The 26,988-nt window shown below is 43.6% G+C and overlaps 1 protein-coding gene across 1 annotated transcript; it reads right to left on the bottom strand.

The window, feature by feature from the left end:
• LOC311515184 (uncharacterized protein) lies at positions 1 to 26,463 on the bottom strand. Its single transcript, XM_084618068.1, has 5 exons — positions 26,426 to 26,463; positions 23,626 to 23,683; positions 22,300 to 22,387; positions 1,180 to 1,374; positions 1 to 593 (listed from the first exon to the last, which is right to left on the bottom strand). The coding sequence occupies exons 2-5, from the start codon at positions 23,668 to 23,670 to the stop codon at positions 508 to 510; spliced, it is 414 nt and encodes a 137-aa protein (XP_084474194.1). The 5' UTR covers positions 23,671 to 23,683; positions 26,426 to 26,463; the 3' UTR covers positions 1 to 507.
• Between the last annotated feature and the right edge of the window lie 525 nt (positions 26,464 to 26,988).

Raw genomic sequence — 26,988 nt, 5'->3', positions numbered from 1 at the left:
TGGAGGAGAGAAGCACCAGGAGGGGTGGTGGAGGAGGGAAGGACAAAACCACACAGCACTTTAAAAGTTTAAAACTTTAAAACTTATTGAATCCCAGCCTTCTATTGCTTGGGCAATCCTCTCGGGTGGAGTGGCTGGAGGCCCCCCCACCCTGTTCTTGGGTGTCTGGGTGAGGAAGCTATGGAACCTGGGGAGGAGGGTGGTTGGTTGGTTACATAGGGGCTGTAGCGGCAGTCTGTGCTCCTGCTGCCTTTCCTGCAGCTCAGCCATATGCTGGAGCATATTGGTTTGCTCCTCCAGCAGGCTCAGCATTGAGTCCTGCCTCCTCTCATCATGCTGCCGCCATCTTTCAGGTTCAGCCCTCTCTTCAGCCCACCACTTACTCTCTTCAGCCCACCACCTCTCCTCCCGGTCATTTTGTGCTTTCCTGCACTCTGACATTGTCTGCCTCCACGCATTCGTCTGTGCTCTGTCAGTGTGGGAGGACAGCGTGAGCTCAGAGAACATTTAATCGCGAGTGCGTTTTTTTCGCCTTGTGATCTTCGCTAACCTCTGGGAAGGAGAAGATCCTGTGATCCTTGAAACACATACAGCTGGTGGAGAAAAAAAAAGGGACAGTGGTATTTAAAAAGACACATTTTCTAGAACAATGGGTACACTCTTTCACGGTAAACCTTGCTGTTAACATTACATACATAGCACTTGTGCTTTCGTTCCAAGGTCGCATTTTGCCTCCCCCCAGCGAGTGGCTAGCTCCTTCCCCTTCCTCCCTTCCCGTGGCTAACAGCAGGGAACATATCTGTTCAGCCACAGGCAAACAGCCGAGCAGGAACGGGCACCTCTGAATGTCCCCTTAAGAAAAGCACCCTATTTCAACCAGGTGACCATGAATGATATCACTCTCCTGAGGATAACACAGAGAGATAAAGAACAGATGTTGTTTGAATGCCAGCAAACATACACTGCAATGCTTTGTTCTACAATGATTCCCGAGTACATGCTACTGGCCTGGAGTGGTAAAGTGTCCTTCCATGGTGGATGAAATAAGGCTGCCCTCCCCAGAAACCTTTTGCAAAGGCTTTGGGAGTACATCCAGGAGAGCCGCGAATGCCTGGGCAAATGAACCATTAAACATGCTTGCTTTTAAACCATGTATAGTATTTTAAAAGGTACACTCACCAGAGGTACCTTCTCCACCTGGCGGGTCCAGGAGGCAGCCTTGGGTGGGTTCGGGGGGTACTGGCTCCAGGTTCAGGGTGAGAAACAGTTCTTGGCTGTCGGGAAAACCAGTTTCTCCGCTTCCTTGCTGTGAGCTATCTACAACCTCATCATCTTCTTCCTCATCCCCAAAACCTGGTTCCATGTTGCCTCCATCTGCATTGAAGGAGTCAAACAACATGGCTGGGGTAGTTTAGGGGAACCCCCTAAAATGGCATGCAGCTCATCAGAGAAGTGGCATGATTTGGGCTCTGACCCGGAGCGGCCGTTTGCCTCTCTGGTTTTCTGGTAGGCTTGCCTCCGCTCCTTAAGTTTCTTGCGGCACTACTTCGGGTCCCTGTTAAGGCCTCTGTCCTTCATGCCCTGGGAGATTTTGACAAATGTTTTGGCATTTTGAAAACTGGAACGGAGTTCTGACAGCATGGATTCCTCTCCCCATATAGCGATCAGATCCTGTACCTCCCGTTCGGTCCATGCTGGAGCTCTTTTGCGATTCTGGGACTCCATTATGGTCACCTCTGCTGACGAGCTCTGCATGGTCACCTGCAGCTTGCCACACTGGCCAAACAGGAAATTGAAATTCAAAAGTTCGCGGGCCTTTTCCTGTCTACCTGGCCAGTGCATCTGTGTCGAGAGTGCTGTCCAGAGCGGTCACAATGGAGCACTCTGGGATAGCTCACTGAGGCCAATACCATCTAATTTTGTCCACAGTACCCCAAATTCGACCCAGCAAGGCCAATTTCAGTGCTAATCCCCTTGCCGGGGGTAGAGTAAGGAAATGGATTTTAAGAGCCCTCTAAGTAAAAAAAAGGGCTTTGTCGTGTGGACAACTGCTAAATTCAACCTCAAATTGTTGAATTAAACAATTTAACGCTGCTAAATTCGACCTCAACTCCTAGTGTAGCCCAGGGCTAGGAAAGCAGAGTAAGGAGCAGAATATATCCTTAGAGTTGACTGAGATTTTGTAAATAGGTAAAGATTAAAGGGGCAGAGGGTAAGAAGGGGCAGATGTGAAAATAAATTCAAGTTTTTCACTAAATATTTTTTATTTTTCTGATTTATGTTGTAAGAGCCTTCATTTGCAGACCATGCCTTCTTCTGCGTCTGTGGTGCTGAGCTCACTGTACTACAGTAATAACTGCATATTGAACCAACTGATAATCACATTGTAGCCTACAGGTATAGGTATTTGCTAGGCAAAGGTATGGGTATAAGTTAAGGCAGTAACACAATTAGCCTATAAGCCTCAAGACATGTAAGACAATAGCTTAGCAAAACTAATCAAGGCCTAAGGCTCCAAAAGCCTTAGCATAAGCAGCTAACCAGGAGTAACCCTAGATATAAAAAGATATCAAACATAGAATACTGTAATAAACAAGCATGACTAAAATGCTGACACGTGAACCACAAGATGCCAGATGATATCAGCTTTAGATATATTAAGTTAGGAACTTCAGCAGATGTCTAATCACAAGCATACCAGGGTAACTAATTGATATATATGTAAATAAACTTGAGGTAAAAGGCCTAGTAACCTATAGGAGAAGGTTTCAGAGTAATAGCCGTGTTAGTCTGTATTCACAAAAAGAAAAGGAGTACTTGTGGCACCTTAGAGACTAACCAATTTATTTGAGCATAAGCTTTCGTGAGCTACAGCTCACTTCATTGGATGCATACTGTGGAAAGTGTAGAAGATCTTTTTATATACACACAAAGCATGAAAAAATACCTCCTCCCACCCCACTCTCCTTCTGGTAATAGCTTATCTAAAGTGACCACTCTCCTTACAATGTGTATGATAATCAAGGTGGGCCATTTCCAGCACATATCCAGGGTTTAACAAGAACGTCTGGGGGAGAGGGTAGGAAAAAACAAGGGGAAATAGGTTACCTTGCATAATGACTTAGCCACTCCCAGTCTCTATTCAAGCCTAAGTTAATTGTGTCCAATTTGCAAACGAATTCCAATTCAACAGTTTCTCGCTGGAGTCTGGATTTGAAGTTTTTTTGTTGTAATATAGCAACTTTCATGTCTGTAATCACGTGACCAGGCAGACTGAAGTGTTCTCCGACTGGTTAATGAATGTTATAATTCTTGACATCTGATTTGAGTCCATTTATTCTTTTACGTAGAGACTGTCCAGTTTGACCAATGTACATGGCAGAGGGGCATTGCTGGCACATGATGGCATATATCACATTGGTGGATGTGCAGGTGAACGAGCCTCTGATAGTGTGGCTGATGTTATCAGGCCCTGTGATGGTGTCCCCTGAAAAGATATGTGGGCACAGTTGGCAACGGGCTTTGTTGCAAGGATAGGTTCCTGGGTTAGTGGTTCTGTTGTGTGGCATGTGGTTGCTGGTGAGTATTTGCATCAGGTTAGGGGGCTGTCTGTAGGCAAGGACTGGCCTGTCTCCCAAGATTTGTGAGAGTGTTGGGTCATCCTTCAGGATAGGTTGTAGATCCTTAATAATGCATTGGAGGGGTTTTAGTTAGGGGCTGAAGGTGACGGCTAGTGGTGTTCTGTTATTTTCTGTGTTAGGCCTGTCCTGTAGTAGGTGACTTCTGGGAACTCTTCTGGCTCTATCAATCTGTTTCTTTACTTCCGCAGGTGGGTACTGTAGTTGTAAGAATGCTTGATAGAGATCTTGTAGGTGTTTGTCTGAGGGGTTGGCGCAAATGCGGTTATGGTACACCTTAGGCTTTTGGTTGGAGGTGGGGAATGCTATGAGATAATTAACAGCTCCCAGGCACTCCTGGACCGTGAATGGCCCTTCCCACGATGCTTCCATTTTATGGGCCTGGAGCGCCTTTAAGACCATGACCTGGTCTCCTACTTTGATTTATCATACCAAGCTTTTTGCTCTTTTTGAGCATCCTGTAAGTTTTCTTTAGTAAGGGCTAAAGAGGTTCGGAGGGTGTTTTGTAGGTTGGTTACAAAGTCCAGAATGTTAGTTCCTGGAGAAGGTTTAAATCCCTCCCATTGCTGCTTCACCAACTGTAATGGCCCCTTAACCTCACGGCCATATACAAGTTCAAATGGGGAAAACCCTAAACTGGGATGTGGTACAGCTCTGTAGGCAAACAGCAACTGCTGCAACACTAGGTCCCAATCATTGGAGTGCTCATTTACGAATTTACGTATCAGGCCCCCAAAGTTCCATTAAACTTCTCCACCATGCCATTTGTTTGATGGTGGTAAGGAGTGGCAACCAAGTGACTTACCCCATGAGCTTCCCAAAGGTTTTCCATAGTTAGTCCCTGCATCTGTGAGGATGTCAGAGGGCCAACCTACCCTGGCAAAAATGTCTACTAGTGCCTGGCACACACTTTTAGCCCTGGTGTTGCTTAGAGCTACTGCTTCCAGCCATCGGGTGGCAAAATCCATGAAAGTCAGTATGTACTGCTTTCCTCTGGGTGTCTTTTTCGGAAAAGGACCCAGAATATCCACAGCTACTCACTGAAATGGAACTTCAATGATGGGGAGTGGCTGGAGAAGGGCTTTGACCTGGTCTTGGGGTTTTTCCACTCTTTGGCATACTTCACAAGACCGGACATAGGTAGAAACATCCTTGCCCATTCCCTCCCAGTGGAATGACCCCCCCAAACGGTCTTTGGTCCTGTTCACCCCAGCATGGCCACTAGGGTGATCATGGGCTAAGCTCAAGAGCTTGGCCCGGTATTTAGTTGGAACTACCAACTGTCTCTGAGGATGTCAGTCTTCCTGGTGTCCACCAGAAAGAGTTTCCTTGTATAAAAGTCCTCTTTCTACAACAAACCTGGATCGATTAGAAGAGCTGAGAGGCGGTGGGTTGCTCCGTGCTGCCGTCCAAGCTCTCTGGAGGCTTTTCTCTGCTTCCTGTTCGGTCTGGAACTGTTCCCTTGATGCTGGAGACATCAGTTCCTCATTAGATTGTGGACCTATGTTTGGTCCCTCTGGAAGCGATGTAGGGGCTGGGGCTGTTTCCATTGACTGTGAACCACTTTCCACTGGTGCACTATGTTGGGGTTCAGGCTCCGGCTGAGCCTCTTTTGTGCTGGAAATGGCCCAACTTGATTATCATACACATTGTAAGGAGAGTGATCACTTTAGATAAGCTATTACCAGCAGGAGAGTGGGGTGGGAGGAGGTATTTTTTCATGCTTTGTGTGTATATAAAAAGATCTTCCACACTTTCCACAGTATGCATCTGATGAAGTGAGCTGTAGCTCACGAAAGCTTATGCTCAAATAAATTGGTTAGTCTCTAAGGTGCCACAAGTACTCCTTTTCTTTTTATAGGAAAAGGGCATCCCAACCTTATTAGGGAGAGGAAATTCAGATAAGGAAAAGGGGATGAAACCCCTCCTGAATATGCATTAGGCATAGTGGGAGTCAGCATAACATATTATAAAAGTTGTATCCCGGCCTATGTGTCTTGGGAGATGCCAGGATGACTACCACTGGTGGTGGTGATGATGATGGTGAGGATGATAACTAACACTTCGGGTTATTCTGCAAAGGAGGGTGAGAGTATATGGATGCTTAGACATGGGATGTTTTGACCATTATAAATTATATGTCTACTTTGCTGGGTTGGAGTGTCTGATTTTGCTAATGGTGGTAATAAAAATATTACAAGGGCAGAATGCCTTTCCTAAATGTAATTACCTCCTTTGTGCACACCAGGGTCTTCCTAATAATATTAATATTTCTGGATCTGGTCACAAGGCAGAACCCTGCCAAAACTACAGAATGCTAACTGGTAATGAATAGATAAGGGATAGATCAGGCAACAACTTGCATTTCTTTACTATTATTTAGATAGTTACTAACAACCAAACAGCTCTAAAGAAGAATAAAACATAGCTTCACTTGCCAGAAATCCATTTGAGTGACTCATTCCAATCAAGTTTCATTTTTATTTTGCATGTATTGCTGCTTCTGCATTGTTTAGCCAATTATATAAACCTAATTGAGCCTGAACTACTTAATGGTGTCCATTTAATAGGTATCCTAATTTAAAATCTTCCACTGTCCTAAAACTTGTAATATAATCCTCCTCCGCTTTGACCAGTGAACAACAAAATATAGTTGTGTTTTCTCTCATTGTCCTTTAACACTAATTGCCAGGAGTGTAACAGCATTAATAAATATTGTCTTGTTTCCACCAATAACTAAATCTAGATGTAAAAAAAATCTACTAAAACAACAACAAAAATGGAGAACAAAGAAATCAAAAGTTATTCTAACTTCAGCCATTTACTGCAGCTATCAATTATCCTTACCTTCTGAGCATAATTACTGACTGGCCTACTTACCCAATTATCTTATCCTTGTAGCCACTGACTTCTGCTACACTTAGCTATGTGTAGATTTAATATCACTTAAATCTTTGTTACTGACACTAAATACAAATTAAAACTGAAACATATAAAACACAATAACTACTTCGGGGTAAATACTGCAAATGCATGTATTTTACTTGCCTCTGTTGTCTCACTGAAGTCAACATTACTCATGTGTGTTTGTGCATTGACTCTGGGGATGATCCCGATCTGTACAGCCCTAGTTAAATACATGACAAGATTAAAACCATCCATTTTACTAGCAGAAAATCCCTTTAATTATATGGCCTCAAACAGTTATGTGACTATTACAAAAAATATGACAGACGTATGATGGCATTAGGAACATCTGTGTTAACTAAAACACTATTACATCCCATAATTAAAAAATATGTAATAGAGCTTACTGCTTTTAGATATGTATTACTGCAACCCATTTAGAGTTTTGTTGGAATAAACATTGTACTTTTAAAATAGCTTTATGATAGCATCATTTGCTTATATGCTCTGAAGCTAACCTTAAAAACACACACACACACTATCATTAGCATGTGTGGTATGTGTTGAAGAGTTCTGACTTCAAACATGCCTTCCTGAGTGACAAAAGATGTCTTTTACATAGGTTAGCACACACACAAATATATATCTTAGAGAATTGAGTAGTGGAACAGATACACTGGATTTTTATCACTTTAAATCTCAGTGGTTAAAAGAGGCTTCTAACCCTTTACATTAAATGTACAGACAGTACTATTCATCTCCTTAAGAAGCTTTGAATTCTTTCATCATAAGCATCTGTTAGTAGTGGCATTGATACTAACTTCAGAAACCATTCTTTCTTAAAACCAACGAGCTTCTCTACCGCCCTAACCAAAAGATAGTTAATGAAAAGGAAAGGGCAATTTGGTACATAACCAGTTGTACACTCTGCGCACACTGCTTTGAAAATTGAGCTAGATTTCTGCAGGGCAAGAAGAGTAATGAAACACCAAACACATTCACAAAACACAATAAATGTAACAAGTCCCAATTCAATGTATGTATATTTTTAACACATTTATTTAAAGACTGAATACTGTAAGAGAATCAAGAGGGCTGAATATTGGATAAGTAGTCATGAAAGTTACAATCTATTTAGTCATTTATATATTAATTTATTAATATATTGTGCCATCTATTAATAGGGGACCATCCCTAGTGGAGTGTTCCAGTTAAAAATCAATAGAACAATACAGCCTGAAGTATTTCAGTACAGATACATAAGTATGTATTTGCATGACAGAACTGAAAGTCAGGAGGCACTCAGTGTAATTCACTTTCCCCTCTCTGTTTCCAAAGACATTTTTGTTAAAGGTCATTCATTTATACATTGCTTAGGAAGACAAAGATCACTTCACTTCACATCTTGACTCCTTTTCCCATTTACACGGGGTTGGAGGTGTCTACAATTCTTTACCACTCCTTCTAGTCCATGGCATGGGTTCATAGATCTTGGAGTTGTAGTCTTTTTCTCTACAAACTTCTCTTGACAGAGTCTGTCCATCAATCCTCTGTCTTCCACATCCTTTTTTGCTGTCCTCTTCCTGCCATGCTTTCTTTGCTGGTTGTTGTTCTCCCATTCTTATCACGTCTAGCCCACTTCAAACATATGCTCTGCTGCCTAACTATCATTGAGACTACCAAGTTTATCTTCCCTCTAATTTCTTCCATGTACACTCTGTCTACCCTCCACTTGCCTGGCATTCTGTTTAGTATATTATTTTCTACTTCCTGTATCTTCTTTTCTTCCATCTCTGTATGACCCACCATTTCTAAACCATAGTATAAGCAGGGACAAACACACTCAGCATTGTGGCAGGGTACCTTCTTTGCCTCATTAGCCTCAGTGTTTCTCTCTAAGGGCCTGGAGTAAATTAGACTGACTCCAGAGGATTTTTCTTTTCAATCTGGTTTAATTTTTTCCTATTTAAATGGTGGGCCTCAGGGTAAGCCCAAGAAATTCCCTTAAGCAAAACAAAACAAAGCAAAAACCCAAACTCACAACAGAAACACTTTTCCCTGCCCCCTCTCCAAGGCATTACCTTACTACACTGCCTCCTAATTGTCAGTTCTTCCCCAAGCAGAAACTTAGTTTGTTTCCCTTTAGGGAGGGGAGAGCCGTCCACCCAATGGCAGCCATTCCTTCCTGCTGTCACTACCCCTACTGCAGCCTCTCTCCCCTTCTCCCTCTCTCTCAACAGAAGAAGGGTTTTTAAAGGTCACTGGCAGCCCTTATCTGGCCTCAGGTGTCTCCAGTGAACACCTCATAGGGAGGTGTTCAGCTCATAGGGAACAGGGCCTTCACCGTTCTTGGGCTGATATATCTGCCCTCCACCGCTCTCTTATATCTGTCAGGACTGACTTTGTCACAGCATACAACTTTCCTTTCCGTTTGTGTCTTAATTGCCAGTCCCACAGTACTTCTGCTATCTTGTTCACTGCCATCCATGCAAACTGGGCTCTTCTTTTCAGTTCTCTCTCCAGCAGCACTAAGTGTATTCCCAAATACACAGATCTGTTCTTCTGATTCAGCTTCTCTCCTGAAATTTCAAACAGTTCTTCTTCCACCTTCTCTACTTGCGTAACTTCAGTTTTCTTTGTGTTTACCTTCAAACACTCTGCTACTATATTTACCAATTCCTCTTTGATGTCAGCCAAAAGGGCCAGATCATCAGCATACTGTAGGAGAACGAAGTTATTATATACACCTCTCTCCCTGGACAGCTCCTGGCCATTGACCTCCCACTTATCTCCTGAGAAGGGCTTTTTAACTGTTTATAAGTGCTTTGATCTGTTAATTCCCTGCAGTGGCAGAACATATATATACAGAGCTGTGTGACTTCAGCCTTGGGCACTGGAAATATGTCATTGCCCAATTGTCCCCCAAATGTTTGCTAAAAGGTTGCTTATCTATACCTATTGTGTTGTTTTCCTGTTTCCTCTTCCCACAGGTCCCTATGAAGCTAGAACTATACATTCATACAGGAAGCCGTAACCCAATATACAATAACTTCACCTAACTGACCAGGTCACACATCGTGTTAATAAAATTACTACATTTCAGTATTCTTAGATTTTTAGCTACGTGCCTAAGACAGCAAGGACTGGGCAATGCTGGTTCCATAGTCATGTGTTAGGCTCCTATCTGGCAAGTTGTTCTGTGCAGATGAATCCCTGTGTCCATACCGAGCCCCAAAATCAAGGGGGCCCTATGTGTGCAGACCAGTGCTACCCTGCACAGAGAAGACTGCAGCTAGGGATCTTAGTTGCTTCTTTCCACAGAGAGTCTTCTTCCTCTTTCATACAGATGCAGCATAGCCAAGAAAGTGTAGGAAGAGCCTAGTAGTGGATTTGTAAGCTCCTTACAAGAACAGAGCACTCAACAATAGAGGAGAGTTGACTTGGCAGACAGGTTTTGTTTGTTTGTTTGTTTTAAAGGAATAGTTGGTTCAGCAGTATTCATGCTCATGGCCACTAGTATTCTGAACTTCTGCAGCTGAAGATTATGCTAAAGGTTTAGACAAAGAAACAACTAAAACAAAAAAAAAACCCTTATTTAAAAATATTTCTATTTCACCATCACAAAACCCCAATAATGCAGAAAAACAACAACCCAGAAAAACTGAAGTCATTTCCTTACCTCATCACAAGGCCCAGATGCTCCCTTTTTATGGGTAAGGTTGAAGGGGGCAAAGGTGGGCATAAAGCCCAAATACTGCAGAAGTAGACACATACAGCTTTTCCACATGGTCAGGGCATCACAAGATTTGGAATATTTGATTTGCTATCTGCAACATGCCCCCTTCCAAGATCCTGTGGATTTACCATTGAAAAATAGGTGTAGAAATCAATGCATTGACTTCAGCTCTGCATCTTAGGGTGAGAGTCTGTTCTGTACAGATGCAGTCAGGAAGGCCAACAAGAGAATGACTATGGTGGGAGAGCTCACTCAGCATCCTTGAAAGAAACTGGCTTCTTGTGCAGAACCAACAGGATCTGCAAACTTTGTCAGTGAACCCTTGCTTTCAGAGGCGCAACACACCCGTTTTTTCTTTCATGGTTTAATTAAATGTGGAAACATGAAATCAGGTATGCAAGAATCAAGACATTTTTAAAAGTTAAAGTGGTTTGTCTACAAGGTACTCACATAGTACTTTCCATTCAGGATTGCTTTGCTAAATATAAATTGTAATACTCCTGTTAATGTTTACCGGAAAATATACAGAGGCTGAATTAATGCTGCATTAGAAACTAACCTTTGAATTGTCCGATTTGGGTGCTTGATTTGCATCATTTTTGTGTAGTTGAAGATAATAAGCACGTGCATTAAAAACTCAGAAATAGAACTTTTCACATGGGTAATGTTTCTAAAACTTGTTTGGGGACTGACTCAAACAAAGATGACCAGTAACATTCTCACTTGTGAAAAAAGGGGATGATGCCTTATGGAGAACTGTGACTAAAGTTACTTAATACAAAAAAAATGAAAATACAGTTATGACTGCGATGTCAAACCCACTAAAGCCAGGGACCTCAAAGTTAAGGTTCCTTCAGCAACTACACTTCCACCTTTTCCATGTATGCATTGTTTTCATTATTTGGTAACATAATGTTGACATAATGTTTAGAAAATGTTACATACACACCTATGTTTTCATCAAACTGAACAGAACTAAGACCAAATGTTGAAAAATTCAGCCTGAAAGGATTACAGTTGGTGGTGAGGGGACGTGGAATGAGATTTTGGATGCAAATGCTTTCTCAAGCTTAACTATTGTGTTAACACAAGTAAATAATATGTCATATGTTTTTCCATTTCTCTGTCCTCCACTATCACTAAGGATGTTTGCATGGAAAATGAATCTTTCTGTACAAACTGATCTGTTCTTGCTATTTATTTCCCACCTGGCCATTTCTTCTCCTATATTCTCTCTTGGTTGGTCTGGAAACAATGACACCCAATATATATATTTTTGAGGATGGGGTTGCACAGTTCTAATTTAAGAATGGGTATATTATTAAGTCACCTTTTGCAGCCCATTCTCGAAGTCACCACTCTGGTCGCTACAGCAGCTAGTTCCCTTTGATGAACAGCTTGGGGTTGTTAAGGGGATGGACCATCAGCAGAAGCTAGGAATATGGAGGTCCGGAGAGGGGACCAGTTGTGGTGGTTCCTCCTTTCAGGAGCACAGAGTTCCCCCTTATTTTAATGAAGAACATATTAGATCTCTGCTAAAATAAAAGTGCAGTTCTTGACCCAATCAATCTCCCTTCAAAACTCCTCTTTTTGAAAAGTGAAGTTGTGATGAAAGAGTACTGGAAATAGTCCTGCCTTTGCCTTGTTAGCAGGGTTAGCAGTGTAGAGTCACAGAGCATGTGCAATTGGCACTACTTTTACAGCTCGCCAGATCTGATGCGCCTGGTTTGAAATCAGAGTTTCCCCTCTCCTAAATGGACTGCCTGCCATGGCTGATGAGCCTACCTGCCCAACACAGGCATAGAGAGGTTAAATGTCCTGCCCAAGGTCACCTAGCAGATCGAGGGCAGAGCCTGGAATAGAGCACAGGTCTTCCACATTCCAGACCTCTATCTGCTCCGCCATATCAGGCTGCCTCCCGCACCACTGGAAATTGTAATACAAAATACCTTGCTCTTATGTAGCACTTTTCATCAGTAGTTATCAAAATGCTTTACAAAGAAAGAAAATATCATTATCCCCATTTTCAGATGGGAAAACTCAGGCAGACAGCAGTGAAATGACTTGCCCATGTTCACCCAGCATGCCAGTGACTGAGGCAGGAACAGAACCTAGGACTCCTGAGCACCAGATCAGTGCTCTGTGCACTAGGAAACAATGCCTCCACTACCTCACTGGCATGTTGTGAGACTGAAAAAATTGAAGATTATGAGGTAATATTATGAGATTATGGATGACTGGGCAACAAAAAGACAGATGAAATTCCATGTTGATAATGCCAAGTAATGCACATTGGAAAACATAATGCCAACTATACATATAAAATGATGGGGTCTAAATTAGTTGTTACCACTCAGGAAAAAAATCTTGGAATCATTATGGATAGTTCTCTGAAAACATCCACTCAGTGTGCAGCGGCAGTTAAAAAAGCAAACAGAATGTTGGGCATCATGAAGAAAGGGATAGAAAATAAGACAGAAAATATCATATTGCCTCTATATAAATCCACGGTACGCCCACATCTTGAATACTCTGTGAAGGTATGGTTGACATAGCTCAAAAAAGATATATTGGAACTGGAAAAGGTTCAGAAAAGGGCAACAAAAATGATTAGGGGTATGGAACAGCTTCTGTATGAGGAGAGATTAATAAGACTGGAACTTTTCATCTGAGAAAAGAGACAACCCAGAGGGATATGATAGAGGTCTATAAAATCATGACTGGTGTGGAGAAAGTAAATAAGGAAGCATTATTTACTCCTCATAACACAAGAACTAGCGGTCACTCAATGAAATTAATAGGCAGCAGATTTAAAACAAGCAAAAGAAAGTATTTCTTCACACAGTGCAGAGTCAACCTGTGGAACTCTTTGCCAGAGGATGTTGTGAAGACCAAGACTATAACAGAGTTCAAAAAAGAACAAGATAAATTCATGGAGAATCAGTCAATCAATGGCTATTAGCCAAGAGGGAAGGGATGGTGTCCCTATCCTCTGCCAGAAGCTGGAATGAGCAACAGGGAATGGATCACTTGATAATTACCTGTTCTGTTCATTCCCTCTGGGGCACTGGGCATTGGCCACTGTGGGAAGACAGGATACTGGGCTAGATGGACCTTTGGTCTGACCCAGTATAGCCTTCTTATGTTTGTATTCTTTCTTTAACTGCTAACTCAGACAGGCCCAAATACCTCTACTGTATTCTGGGCATAAGTCTACTCTTCCATATTTGTCAACTCATGATCTTGGTGATCATTGATGCTGACAACAAACCAAAAAGTCTTTGTGGCAGAGTTAAACCCCTCTTAGCAGGTAAATAACCTACATATAATTTTCAGCTGAGATTTGGCTTCTAAAAAAGAGCACTATTTTAATTCCTGTGTCCATCTCTTTCCACAGCTGCCTGACTGTTGGACAGTCTCATAGCATATGCATCAGTGGTCTTTTTTTTCTTTCTTACAATGCCAACAAGCAGAGGATGCCTTTATCTTGTACAACCTCTGTGGCATCCTATATAAAATCTTTTGTTGTATCAAGCACTACCTGAGATCCACAGAAGACTTTTTAATATTACATAATATGCTCTGCCACTGGACAGCAATTATATGAATTCAAAGAAATTTGGAGACCAATTCCAGACACATTTGGATAAAAAAGCTTGAGAAGGATCAAAAAATGCCAGACCTCAATTCACCTAATCCCTCCTCTTTTTCCCGCCCTCTGCCCAGGTTTCCCTCCTCTTCCTATTCATATAGGTCTTCTCCTACTGTATTACTGTTATCCCCACTCAAACTATTATATCTCTGTAGTATTGTCTAGTCTTGTACTGTGTGGTCTTTTACAATTTACTAATTCTCTTGGAGATCCAGTGAAGTATGCAGTATTTGGAAACATACCCAAGCTGTACGTAATTTACCATTTTGTATTTTTCATTGTTTGTTTCTTTATGAAAATCAATTAAAAAGTGTGATACAGCATGGCCAGAAGGCAGCAGGGGAGCAATATAGGAGAGATATGTAAGTCTCAGGATGAGGAGAAGCCTTATTCCCTGTAGAGATTAATTAAAAGCACCTGAAGCCAATTCGAGCATTTGAAGCTAGTCACCCGATAAAAAACCCCTGCTTCAATCAGCCAGGGGAAGGAGTTGGAGTAGAGTGGCTTGGACGTGGAGCAGAATGCAGTTTGGAGAAGTGCTGTGGCTGGCTAGAAGACCAAGACTCTAGGTAAAGAGACGGCGGGGGAGGGAGAGCGCGCGCGTATGCCTGCACAGGAAGCCCCACAAGCTGAAGAGCAGGAGAGGGAAGTAGCCCAGGGGAAGGAAGCACTAGTTCAAGTGGTTTACCACTATCCCTAGGGCCCCTGGGCTGGGACCCGGAGTAGAGGGCGGGCCTGGGTCCCTCCCTCTCCACTACCCTTCTCTGGGTTACTAGTGGGACAGTAAATACACTAGTTCAGGGGCAACCTGAACCTCCCTGAAACCTCCCCCCCCCGGCCCCAGAAGAGGAAGTGCAGGACCCATCATAATTGTACTGGCAATTTGCCACAAAAGATATTAAAAAAGATTAAGGTGGGCTGATACTGTGGTAACAGGGGACATATAAGTACTTAAGATAGAAACAAATGTCTGGAATACTCAAGATTTCCTTGATATCAATTAAATCTGAGTTCAGGCCTGGGTTTGGTAAAAAAACTGCATTAATTGCATTGGTTAATGATCTCAAGCATCCATGGCATTTTCAGATTTGCCAAATGCTGGTTAGCATAAGATAATGGCAACATATCTGCAGTCCATAGCCTGGACTAGCAAAGCAGCTTTGAACATTTTTGTCTGAGAGATCCCAAGATGATGGGTAATTGTTCATATCTCTAAGGCAGAGGCCCCCAAATGGTGGGATGCACCCTCCTGGGGGGAACAGAGGACCATTTAGGGGGTACATCTGGGGCCCAGGCCAAACCCCAAGAGGCGCAGAGCGGGAGCGTCACCCAATCCCACTCCTAGCCCTGCACTTGGGGCCCTGGCTCCCGGCCTGCAGCCAGGGTTCCACTCCCAGCACTGCCTGTTACCCTGTCCGCCTCCCCCTCCCCAGAGCTGCAACCTGGCCCTGGCTCGGGGTGGGGACATGAACAGGGGTAAGGGAGGCACAACCTGAAAAATTTGGGGACCACTGGACTCAGAGCTTTCACAAATAGCATGTTATCACCCTTCATATTAAACATTTATACTATGTCCTTAAGAAAACCAGGAAGGAGGCATGGGGTACAATAACCTCGGTCTATTGACAATACCCAGCTTTTATGTCCAGCTCATCTGTCAGAACCTAGTGTCTGAATGAGATTAGTGTGTGACAAGGCTGGTTACAGCTCAGTCCAGAGAAGACGGAGATAATGCCCAAAGGTTAGAGGAAGCAACCAAAAGAATTAGCAGAGATTATCTCAATCCACTTGACTGAAGTAGTGTGTTCATCCACCCACCATTAGTTACTCAGCTTCATAACCCAGAAGTCTAGTTAAAAGAATAACTGCTTCTAGGTGTTCGGGTAAAAGCTGTTGCCAAGACACATTTTAGTATCAACACTTGGAAAGGAGGATGAAACTGCTCCTTTCAGATACAAACCTTGCTGCTGCCATCCAGATCTTTATCACCTGAAGATCAGACTAATGCAGTGGCTCTCAAACTTTTGTATTGGTGACCCGTTTCACACAGTAAGCCTATGAGTGTGACCCCCCCCCCTTATAAATTAAAACCACATTTTTAAATATTTAAATACTATTATAAATGCTGGAGGCGAAGCAGGGTTTGGGGTGGAGGCTGACAGCTCGTAACACCCCCCCAAGTAATAACCTTGTGACCCCCTTAGGGATCACAACCCCCAGGTTTAGAACCCCTGGACTAATGCAGCACAGTATGTGAGGATGCAGATTAAGATCAGTCAGAAATGTTCTGATACAGGAAGCAAATGCCCACTTACTACTAACAAGTCGCGCAGACAGCACAGCACATCAGTGCACCACACACTGCTCCAGCTGCCAGTTAGTTTCAAAGTAGAATTTAGGGTGTAGTTTTGATGCTTATAAAACTTTATAAGTAGTTTATAAAACTTAAGGGTTGGTGGCCCTATGGAAGTCACTCTCCTACCATTCACACTGTGGCAGCTGATCAAACTGAGACCATTTGGTATTTAAAAAAAAAAACAAACAGTTGGGGTGCTGAACAATTCCCTCTGAGGGATCTTAGACTCTGCCATTCACTTTGTTACTGATAATGACCAGATATAAGTCTAAGTATTATCCAATTAAATGTATTGTAACATTCAGTCATAGGGATGTGTTCAAATATATTGATTGTCATTTTCCTTTTTTGTATATATTCCAACCGTTAATCTAGGAATTTAAAAAGTTTAAATAAAATGGCTTTAGCTGAGGAACAATTAACAGGAAAAGATTCGCTCAAACGTTCAGTTTTCAGGCAAATTATAAAATATGATAAGAGAAAAAAAAGAGACAAAGGGGAATTTGTCAGCTAAAACATTATGCATGAGCTATAAATGTTTTTATAATCTTCATGTTAGCTAACTTTGAATACCCTTTATTTTACTGTACCTTCCCTATTTTATATCAATAGTTCTATGCTTCTACAGGCACAAAGCTCTAAAGATTTAGAGCAGGTTGCACAGCGGAGCCAAGAGGCCAGTGAAGAAGCTTGGCAACATGTGACCTCCAGAAGAAGAAGGGGGAATGTCCGGGTTCCAGCAACGCGGACACAGGTAACTAACCGCTTTCATGTTCTCTCCACAGGTACCTTTGCGGTGAGTGGACCAGATGATATGTCTAGGGGGAGAAAGCAGAAGCAGACTCCGCTGGTTGGAAGGCATGAGATGCACTGTCCTGAGATGAGGGGTTCCAAGACCACCACTCCCAAGAGAAGGAGGCGGGTGGTGGTGGTCGGGGACTCTCTCCTCCGGGGGACTGAGTCATCTATCTGCCGCCCTGACTGGGAAAACCAAGAAGTCTGCTGCTTGCCAGGGGCTAAGATTCGCGATGTGACGGAGAGACTGCCGAGACTCATCAAGCCCTCGGATCGCTACCCCTTCCTGCTTCTCCACGTGGGCACCAATGATACTGGCAAGAATGACCTTGAGCGGATCACTGCGGACGACATGGCTCTGGGAAGAAGGATAAAGGAGTTTGAGGCGCAAGTGGTGTTCTCGTCCATCCTCCCCATGGAAGGAAAAGGCCGGGGCAGGGACCGTCGAATCATGGAAGTCAACGAATGGCTACGCAGGTGGTGTCGGAGAGAAGGCTTTGGATTCTTTGACCATGGGATGGTGTTCCATGAAGGAGGAGTGCTGGGCAGAGACGGGCTCCATCTTACGAAGAGAGGGAAGAGCATCTTTGCGAGCAGGCTGGCTAACCTAGTGAGGAGGGCTTTAAACTAGGCTCACCGGAGGAAGGAGACCAAAGTCCTGAGGTAACTGGGAAAGCGGGATACCGGGTGGAAGCACAGGCAGGAACGTCTGGGAGGGGAGGGCTCCTGCCTCATCCTGAGAATGAGGGGCGATCAACAGGTTATCTCAAGTGCTTATATACAAATGCACAAAGCCTTGGAAACAAGCAGGGAGAACTGGAGGTCCTGGTGATGTCAAGGAATTATGACGTGATTGGAATAACAGAGACTTGGTGGGATAACTCACATGACTGGAGTACTGTCATGGATGGTTATAAATTGTTCAGGAAGGACAGGGAGGGCAGAAAAGGTGGGGGAGTAGCACTGTATGTAAGGGAGCAGTATGACTGCTCAGAGCTCCAGTACGAAACTGCAGAAAAACCTGAGTGTCTCTGGATTAAGTTTAGAAGTGTGAACAACAAGAGTGATGTAGTGGTGGGAGTCTGCTATAGACCACCGAACCAGGGGGATGAGGTGGATGAGGCTTTCTTCCGGCAACTCGCAGAAGCTACTAGATCGCACACCCTGGTTCTCATGGGTGACTTTAATCTTCCTGATATCTGCTGGGAGAGCAATACAGCGGTGCATAGACAATCCAGGAAGTTTTTGGAAAGCATAGGGGACAATTTTCTGGTACAAGTGCTAGAGGAGCCAACTGGGGGGGGGGGGGGAGTTTTTCTTGACCTGCTGCTCAGGAACAGGGAACAATTAGTGGGGGAAGCAAAAGTGGATGGGAATCTGGGAGGCAGTGACCATGAGTTGGTTGAGTTCAGGATCCTGACACAGGGAAGAAAGGTAAACAGCAGGATACGGACCCTGGACTTCAGGAAAGCAGACTTCGACTCCCTCAGGGAACGGATGGGTAGGATCCCCTGGGGGACTAACATGAAGGGGAAAGGAGTCCAGGAGAGCTGGCTGTATTTCAAGGAATCCCTGTTGAGGTTACAGGGACAAACCATCCCGATGAGTCGAAAGAATAGTAAATATGGCAGGCGATCAGCTTGGCTTAACGGTGAAATCCTAGCGGATCTTAAACATAAAAAAGAAGCTCACAAGAAGTGGAAGGTTGGACATATGACCAGGGAAGAGTATAAAAATATTGCTCGGGCATGTAGGAATGAAATCAGGAGGGCCAAATTGCACCTGGAGCTGCAGCTAGCAAGAGATGTCAAGAGAAACAAGAAGGGTTTCTTCAGGTATGTTGGCAACAAGAAGAAGGCCAAGGAAAGTGTGGGCCCCTTACTGAATGAGGGAGGCAACCTAGTGACAGAGGATGTGGAAAAAGCTAACGTGCTCAATGCTTTTTTTGCCTCTGTCTTCACTAACAAGAACAGCTCCCAGACTGCTGCGCTGGGCATCACAACATGGGGAGTAGATGGCCAGCCCTCTGTGGAGAAAGAGGTGGTTAGGGACTATTTAGAAAAGCTGGACGTGCACAGATCCATGAGGCTGGACGAGTTGCATCTGAGAGTGCTAAAGGAATTGGCGGCTGTGATTGCAGAGCCATTGGCCATTATCTTTGAAAACTCATAGCGAACGGGGGAAGTCCCAGATGACTGGAAAAAGGCTAATGTAGTGCCAATCTTTAAAAAAGGGAAGGAGGAGGATCCTGGGAACTACAGGCCAGTCAGCCTCACCTCAGTCCCCAGAAAAATCATGGAGCAGGTCCTCAAGGAATCAATCCTGAAGCATTTACATGAGAGGAAAGTGATCAGGAACAGTCAGCATGGATTCACCAAGGGAAGGTCATGCCTGACTAATCTAATCGCCTTCCATGATGAGATTACTGGTTCTGTGGATGAAGGGAAAGCAGTGGATGTATTGTTTCTTGACTTTAGCAAAGCTTTTGACACGGTCTCCCACAGTATTCTTGTCAGCAAGTTAAAGAAGTACGGACTGGATGAATGCACTATAAGGTGGATAGAAAGCTGGCTAGATTGTCGGGCCCAACGTGTAGTGATCAATGGCTCCATGTCTAGTTGGCAGCCGGTGTCAAGTGGAGTGCCCCAGGGGTTGGTCCTGGGGCCGGTTTTGTTCAATATCTTCATAAATGATCTGGAGGATGGTGTGGATTGCACTCTCAGCAAATTTGCAGATGATACTAAACTGGGAGGAGTGGTAGATACGCTGGAGGGGAGGGATAGGATACAGAGGGACCTAGACAAATTGGAGGATTGGGCCAAAAGAAATCTGATGAGGTTCAATAAGGATAAGTGCAGGGTCCTGCACTTAGGACGGAAGAACCCAATGCACAGCTACAGACTAGGGACCGAATGGCTAGGCAGCAGTTCTGCGGAAAAGGACCTAGGGGTGACAGTGGACGAGAAGCTGGATATGAGTCAGCAGTGTGCCCTTGTTGCCAAGAAGGCCAATGGCATTTTGGGATGTATAAGTAGGGGCATAGCGAGCAGATCAAGGGACGTGATCGTTCCCCTCTATTCGACATTGGTGAGGCCTCATCTGGAGTACTGTGTCCAGTTTTGGGCCCCACACTACAAGAAGGATGTGGATAAATTGGAGAGAGTCCAGCGAAGGGCAACAAAAATGATTAGGGGTCTGGAACACATGACTTATGAGGAGAGGCTGAGGGAACTGGGATTGTTTAGTCTGCAGAAGAGAAGAATGAGGGGGGATTTGATAGCTGCTTTCAACTACCTGAGAGGTGGTTCCAGAGAGAATGGTTCTAGACTATTCTCAGTGGTAGAAGAGGACAGGACAAGGAGTAATGGTCTCAAGTTGCAGTGGGGGAGGTTTAGGTTGGATATTAGGAAAAACGTCTTCACTAGGAGGGTGGTGAAACACTGGAATGCATTACCTAGGGAGGTGGTAGAATCTCCTTCCTTAGAAGTTTTTAAGGTCAGGCTTGACAAAGCCCTGGCTGGGATGATTTAATTGGGAATTGGTCCTGCTTTGAGCAGGGGGTTGGACTAGATGACCTCCTGAGGTCCCTTCCAACCCTGATATTCTATGATTCTATGATTCAATTTTTTGTAAATAGTAATGACCCACACAGTCACCTACATCTCTTAGTACCAGGTACAATCTGCTAAGAGAAATGATATTTGTGGTAATCAGACATACTTTAATGTAGTCACTCTGAAGCTCTCATAGGATTCAACTGAAAGGGGTTAGCTTACAGTACAAAGTTAACTTTAAGTTTAGTCAACTTAAAAAAAAAATACATTGGAAGTATTTTCAGATACTACACTAGCCACAACTCCTTCTGCCAATTGGGATTGTGCAGTCACAGAAGACCATTAGGAATTATGATTACCCTTGGGATGAGTTTGTACCAAAGAAATCACTCTTTATAAGAACCAGTACCAGAAAGAAACAGTTTGAATAAATTTTTGCTTTTCATCTAATGTACTCAGAAATGGTAACCTAGAGATATCTGGAAGTCTCAAACCAACTAAGTATATATTATTAATCTTATTTGTATTACTGTTGTGTCTTGAAACCACAATCAGGATTGAAGTTCAGTTGTGCTAGATGCCACACATAAAGAGTCCTTTGCCCCAGTGAGCGTCTCCTCTTGTTTTGAAAGGATGTAGTTGTAGTGCTTTGTTGGTTATGAATCTACAGTTAAAGGGAGGGGCGGGGGAAGGACTTACTCTACCTGAATTGAGTCAAATGCTGTTTTCCATTACACCAGTACAAATCCAGGATAAATCCTAACATCCATTATCTGAATTAACATTTCTGCAAGTGATTTTTGCTGTTAGGGATCTTTAGCCAGAGTGGAGAAAGAAGTAAGATGGCAATCAGCAGACTTCTTCATTCTCCACCAAATTATCAGGCTTAGTCCTCTTGACCCTGACCCAATCTCTACAAGTAGCAATATGGCTCATAATAATTCAGTGTGCAAGAATCACTTGCATTATAACAATAAACACAGAACTTCACTAATTCCTTCAGATTGGCAGTTCTCGTGTTACATATACTGATGTAACTCTTTTCCAAAACAAAACAACTCCTTCTGTAATTGCCCTATTTTGGGCAATGCCTCTACCCCCCCCCCCCCCATGGTAAGCTGCACAACAGCTCTGTCAACTTCTAAATTATATGAGATGGTTAATTTCACTTAGCAAACATTTAAATGATTAAGAGTCCTATATGGAATTTGGTAGGATGACCAGTTTGACAGAGTTTTTCTTTCAATCCTAGCTTGAGGTATAAAATGTAGGAACAGGAAGTTCCTCCTGGATGTACCCTAATTCAGTGCAGTATAAATTTAAAAGAAAGGTGAACAATTCACGTAAACACATGAATTGGTTATCTTTTAATCATTATATAGAACACAACATTTATAAAGTTTTTTGATCCTTTTTATACATTTATATACAAAGTAATATCTGTTGGCGTTCCAGAGATAATTGTGCATTAGTTCCAAACACTCCTATGTAAAAGTGAAAGTTAAGGGCTACTCTTGGCCATACTAAGTAGGCAAAGCATAGTAAATTCTAAACCCCATCCAGAGCAGGTATCTGAACCCAGGCATTTGGCTGTCCTACATTACTGGTTAAACGTAAAGCTGAAAAATGAAGAGAAGTACATGCAGCAAAAAAGAACAAACCTGCCCAAGAATAGTATCTGACCCTTTGTGTATGTAGAAAGAAGATGCTGCTGGTAATGACGTATTTGGATGAAGTTGGCTGGTAGTCCTAAGTTAAAAGCATTAAATGAAGAAAAGTTTAAAACATTTCAAATCTCCTAATTTATTAGAGCAGCCATAAATTACAATAGTAGTTTTTTAATCTAATCCATGTACATTATTTTTATTGAGTGAAGCAGGCACATCACATAATTTGATGTAAACAACATTTCTCCTACCCTAAAAGTAAAGTGGAAAAAATTAACTGTTTCAACATTTGTCTTTACTGTGCCCTGTGTTGCCACAACCTGCTGGGTAAGCTATGCACTAGAGCAGGGTATTTTCAATGGGATTTGTGCTCCCAAATCAGAGCTTTTAAAATCCCACCCTAAATTATTGCTAGCCAACATTAAAGTACAGGTCATTTTGTTACAAAAATCCATCTTCAGGAATACATGCATATATGCACACACACTCCTCCCCTCTCCCAGATATCATATACACTCTGTCTCTATTGTAAGTCATGAGAGAGAGTCTATTCTGCAATTACGGGTCAGAAGTGTTAAATTCAAGGTACAAGAAAAATAAGAGTGAAAAGGTATTGAAATATTTTCCACAGAGAGTAAGCTTGCACACTGTGCGGCACTGGACTTGCGTTAGCTTTAGTTCCTAAAGCAACTCACCTGTGCCTAACTGACTGTTTCTTAAGCAACACACCACCAGTACTCATAATTAATGACCTTTTCAAAGTTACACAAGGAGCTTATAGCAACCCTGTATCTAGGTTACCTCACACTTTTTTCAAGCAGCTCTCACACTACCAGTCTTTGCAAGATGCCTTTGATAGTCAGCAGGGTGGGCTCCATGGTCTAGAGCAGAGGTTCTCAAACTGGGAGGAACAGAATGTTTGGGGGGGGGGGCAGGGTGTGAGAAGCTTTAGGGAAAAAAACTTACCGTGCACATTTTACCCACAGCAATAAATAACCAGCAAAGTGGATTCCTCCAGACATACCAGGTCCTCAGCTGGAGCTGTGCATTTTGACAGATTTCTAAGATTGCACAGCATTATACAAAGTCGTTACCATCTGTACATTAATCTGTTTGCTACAATGCAGTGTGCACATTTAATTATAAGCATACGCCACAATCGCGGTTTTGCTTTTGCTGTTATTACAATGGATGGTTGGGTCATTCGTGCAAAAGAAGAAAAAACAAACCTCAAGCGAAAAACAAAGAAGCCAAAACTGATTCAAGTGAAGCACCGCCACCACATATGAAGTTTTTGGTGAGAGATAAGTGTTAACTCACCATTTCCCTTCTGTCAAATGCGTTAATCAGGAAAGTTGACAGCATGCTAAAATAACAACTGAACACAAACAAACAGTTTAATGAGCTGGGCCTACACCACACCAAAGTAGCCTTAGCCACAGCACATGATGTCCCCATCACCACATGGTGCAGAAGTGCCCTTACCTCCAGGAATGGGCGGGAGAGAGAGAGCTGCACTTCCCACCCCCAGATCCAGCATATAGCCCCAGTTGCCCATCCCCAACTCTGGCATAACAGCCTTCTCTTGTTCCCAACTAATGTAGCTCATGCTGTACGGCTGTGGTTCTCAAACTTTTGTACTAGTAACCCCTTTCACATAGCAAACCTCTGAGTGTGACCCCCCCACCCTTATAAATTAAAAACACTTTTTCATATATTTAACATCATTATAGATGCTGGAGGCAAAGCAGGGTTTGTGGTGGAAGCTGACAGCTTGTGATGCCCCATGTAATAACCTCGCGACCCCCCCGAGGTGTCCCGACCCGCAGTGTGAGAACCCCTGCTATATGGCAACATTGAAGGTTTAGGTCCAAAGCCCTACTGATGATGCAAGATAAGGAAGCTGGCATAGCTGTACATCATATAATCCTGAGCGAATTCTGCACCAAAAAATTAAAAAATCTGCACATAATTTAAAATTCTGCATATTTTATTTGTCAAAATAACACAATATAATCACACCATTTTCAATTATTTTGGTAATTTATTTCAAAATACTTGTCAGCAAATAACTGAAAATGGTGTGATTATATTATTTTTGACAAATAAAATACGCAGAACTTTGCAGAATGTTAAATTGTTTGGTGCAGAATTCCCTCAAGAGTACCAGGGTTCTGTGTGGCACACTCTGGGTGCAGGCAGCTTGCAGGGGGTCTGGGTGCAGTGGGGAATCTGGATGTAAAGGAGCTCAGTGAGGGGTTCTGGGTGCAGGGGGAATGGGACTCTGCAGGGGAGTCCAGGTGAAGGTGGTGAGAGCTCAGTGAGGTGGAGGAGAAGGGCTTGGGGGGGGTCAGGGTACAGCTGGTTGGGGCTCAATGGGGTGGGGGTCCAGGTACGGGGGGCTCCTGATGCAGGGGGTGAGGGTTTGGGTGGCTTGGTGGTGGGGGAGGGGGGAGGTCTGGGTGCAGGTGGCTCCTGATGCGGAGGGGGCTGGGTGGAGGGGGTTCTGGGTGCACAGGTGCGGGAGGGATCACTGTACAGGAAGCGGCTCCTCCTGTCTGCCCAACCCCCACTGAGTCTCACCCCCCCAGATGGCTCCCCACAAAATGCAGTTTCCCGCAGCCAGGGGAAATTTCTGGGGCTTGATCTGACCCAGCCCCAGCTGTTCCGTGCAGGGAAGGGGGAACTCTGTCTCTGTTCTCTTCCCCCTGCCAGCTGGGACTAATGCCGAGACCCACCTCCCCCCAGTAATTTACCTCTCCTCCCCACCAAACAGAGGGGTCTGAGCTGCCACGGAGGGGTGATTGGGTGCTGGTGCAGCTTCCACACAGAAACCATTTTCTGCCAGAAGCAAAGAAAATCTGGGGGGTGGGGGGCATTTTTCTGCTGTGCTACAGTAGCACAAAATTTCCCCAGGAGTAGTGAATCATAGAATTTGCAGTGTATACTATGTGATGTAAATACAGTCTTCTTTCAGCAGATATGTTATGCTTATTTTAAAAACAGACTACAAATTAGAAGTGAACCAGGTCCTGAAAAGCCACTTTTATGCTCTTTCATTCATGTACTACATATATACTCTACATTTTATGAAACACATTAAAGTATTACTAAAATGCCGGAACTGAGAAGTTTCTCTTCTTTTAACTGTTCACAACTTAAGTCCCATCTCAAAGATATTTTGGAGTTACAATATTCTGACTACATTACATCTGACAAAACTGTTGTCCTTTTAAATATTCTAACACCCACACACCTTTTGCTCACTAATCACTTTGGTAGCTATTAAAAATGCCACTCACTGGTGATCCCCAATGCCAAAGTTTATCCAATGCCTCCTTTTGTGCTCTCATTACCAACATACTAATCACAAACACTTGTAATTGTTAAACATGCTCAGGGCACAGAAAAGTACAAACAAGAAATAATATACTGCTGGAGCTCTGCGTGGATACAAAATGTATATGCATGGATTTAAAGCGGATATGGGTGGAGCTGCAGGGCTCTACCAGGAACTACAGCAGCGAAAGCAGCAGCATGTTAGGCCGCTGGTCACAGGAGCCAGCGCCAGGCCCAGGCAACAACTTTAGCATGACTGTATGCCCCCAGCCGGTCAACTGGGATGGGCATGAGGCTCACCAGCAGCTCTCCCTGGTCATGCTTGTGGGTGCAAGTGGCATGCACACTTCCAGACAGGAGATGCAGACTGTAGTATGGATTAACTGCAGATTAACTGGGTTGCACTAATAGTTAACTGAAGGTATAACTGAAGACAACAGAAAAACACAGGTGCGATCAAAGGCATTTGTCCTCCCTAAATTACTAGGGATGTTACATAAAGGTGGGAGAGGGAAATGAGAATGATAATTAGTTGACTCAGGACAGCTTTAACATTATACACTTGTGTCTGTCAGGGGTGTGATCCCTGACTGACATAATGTGGTGGTAAAAGCCCCTAGTGTAGATATAGCTATACAGCAGAACCTCACAGATATGAACACCAGAGTTACGGACTGACCGCAAGTGAAACCTGAAGTAACCAATAAGGCAGAAGCAGACACCAAAACCAAAAAAACCCAAATACTGTACTGTGCCTGTATTACATCTTAAAGATAGGTACCTCTGGGCTGCCTCTTCCCCGTCCTGGCCCCCATGCAGGAGCAGCCACTGACAGCAAGTTGCTGGGGCTGCCAGCCTCATGTAGGCATTGAGTAGGGAGCTCAGCTGCTGAAACCTGGCCTGGAGCATCAGCTGCTGGATCCGGAGCCTGAATTGCACTTTGTTCGGATTTACAAATGTTTAAGAAAAAAGAAAAGGAGTACTTGTGGCACCTTAGAGACTAACCAATTTATTTGAGCATAAGCTTTCGTGAGCTACAGCTCACTTCATCGGATGCATACTGTGGAAAGTGTAGAAGATCTTTTTATACACACAAAACATGAAAAACTACTTCCCCCCACCCCACTCTCCTGTTGGTAATAGCTTATCTAAAGTGATCACTCTCCTTACAATGTGTAGGATAATCAAGTTGGGCCATTTCCAGCACAAATCCAGGTTTTCTCACCTCCCCCCCCCCCCCCCCCCAACACACACACACAAACCCACTCTCCTGCTGGTACTCTGAAACCAAACATTTAAGAGTTACAGACAACCTCCATTCCTGAGGCCTCCGTAACTGAGATT

Source organism: Lepidochelys olivacea (genome assembly GCF_965140295.1).
Source record: "Lepidochelys olivacea isolate rLepOli2 genome assembly, chromosome: 2".
NCBI classification, from domain to species: Eukaryota; Metazoa; Chordata; order Testudines; family Cheloniidae; genus Lepidochelys; species Lepidochelys olivacea.
Note: the sequence above shows the minus strand (reverse complement) of the source record. Positions and strands in the feature narration are given on the sequence as shown.

Coding starts and splice junctions, on each gene's coding strand:
- LOC311515184 (XM_084618068.1), bottom strand. CDS start 23,670: ATGCTGTCAACTTTCCTGATTAACGCATTTGACAGAAGGGAAATG. Junction 22,388..23,625: donor CATTTGACAGAAGGGAAATG/GTGAGTTAACAC, acceptor CTTTTAACTTAG/GACTACCAGCCAACTTCATC. Junction 1,375..22,299: donor CAGATACTATTCTTGGGCAG/GTTTGTTCTTTT, acceptor CCTTCAATGCAG/ATGGAGGCAACATGGAACCA.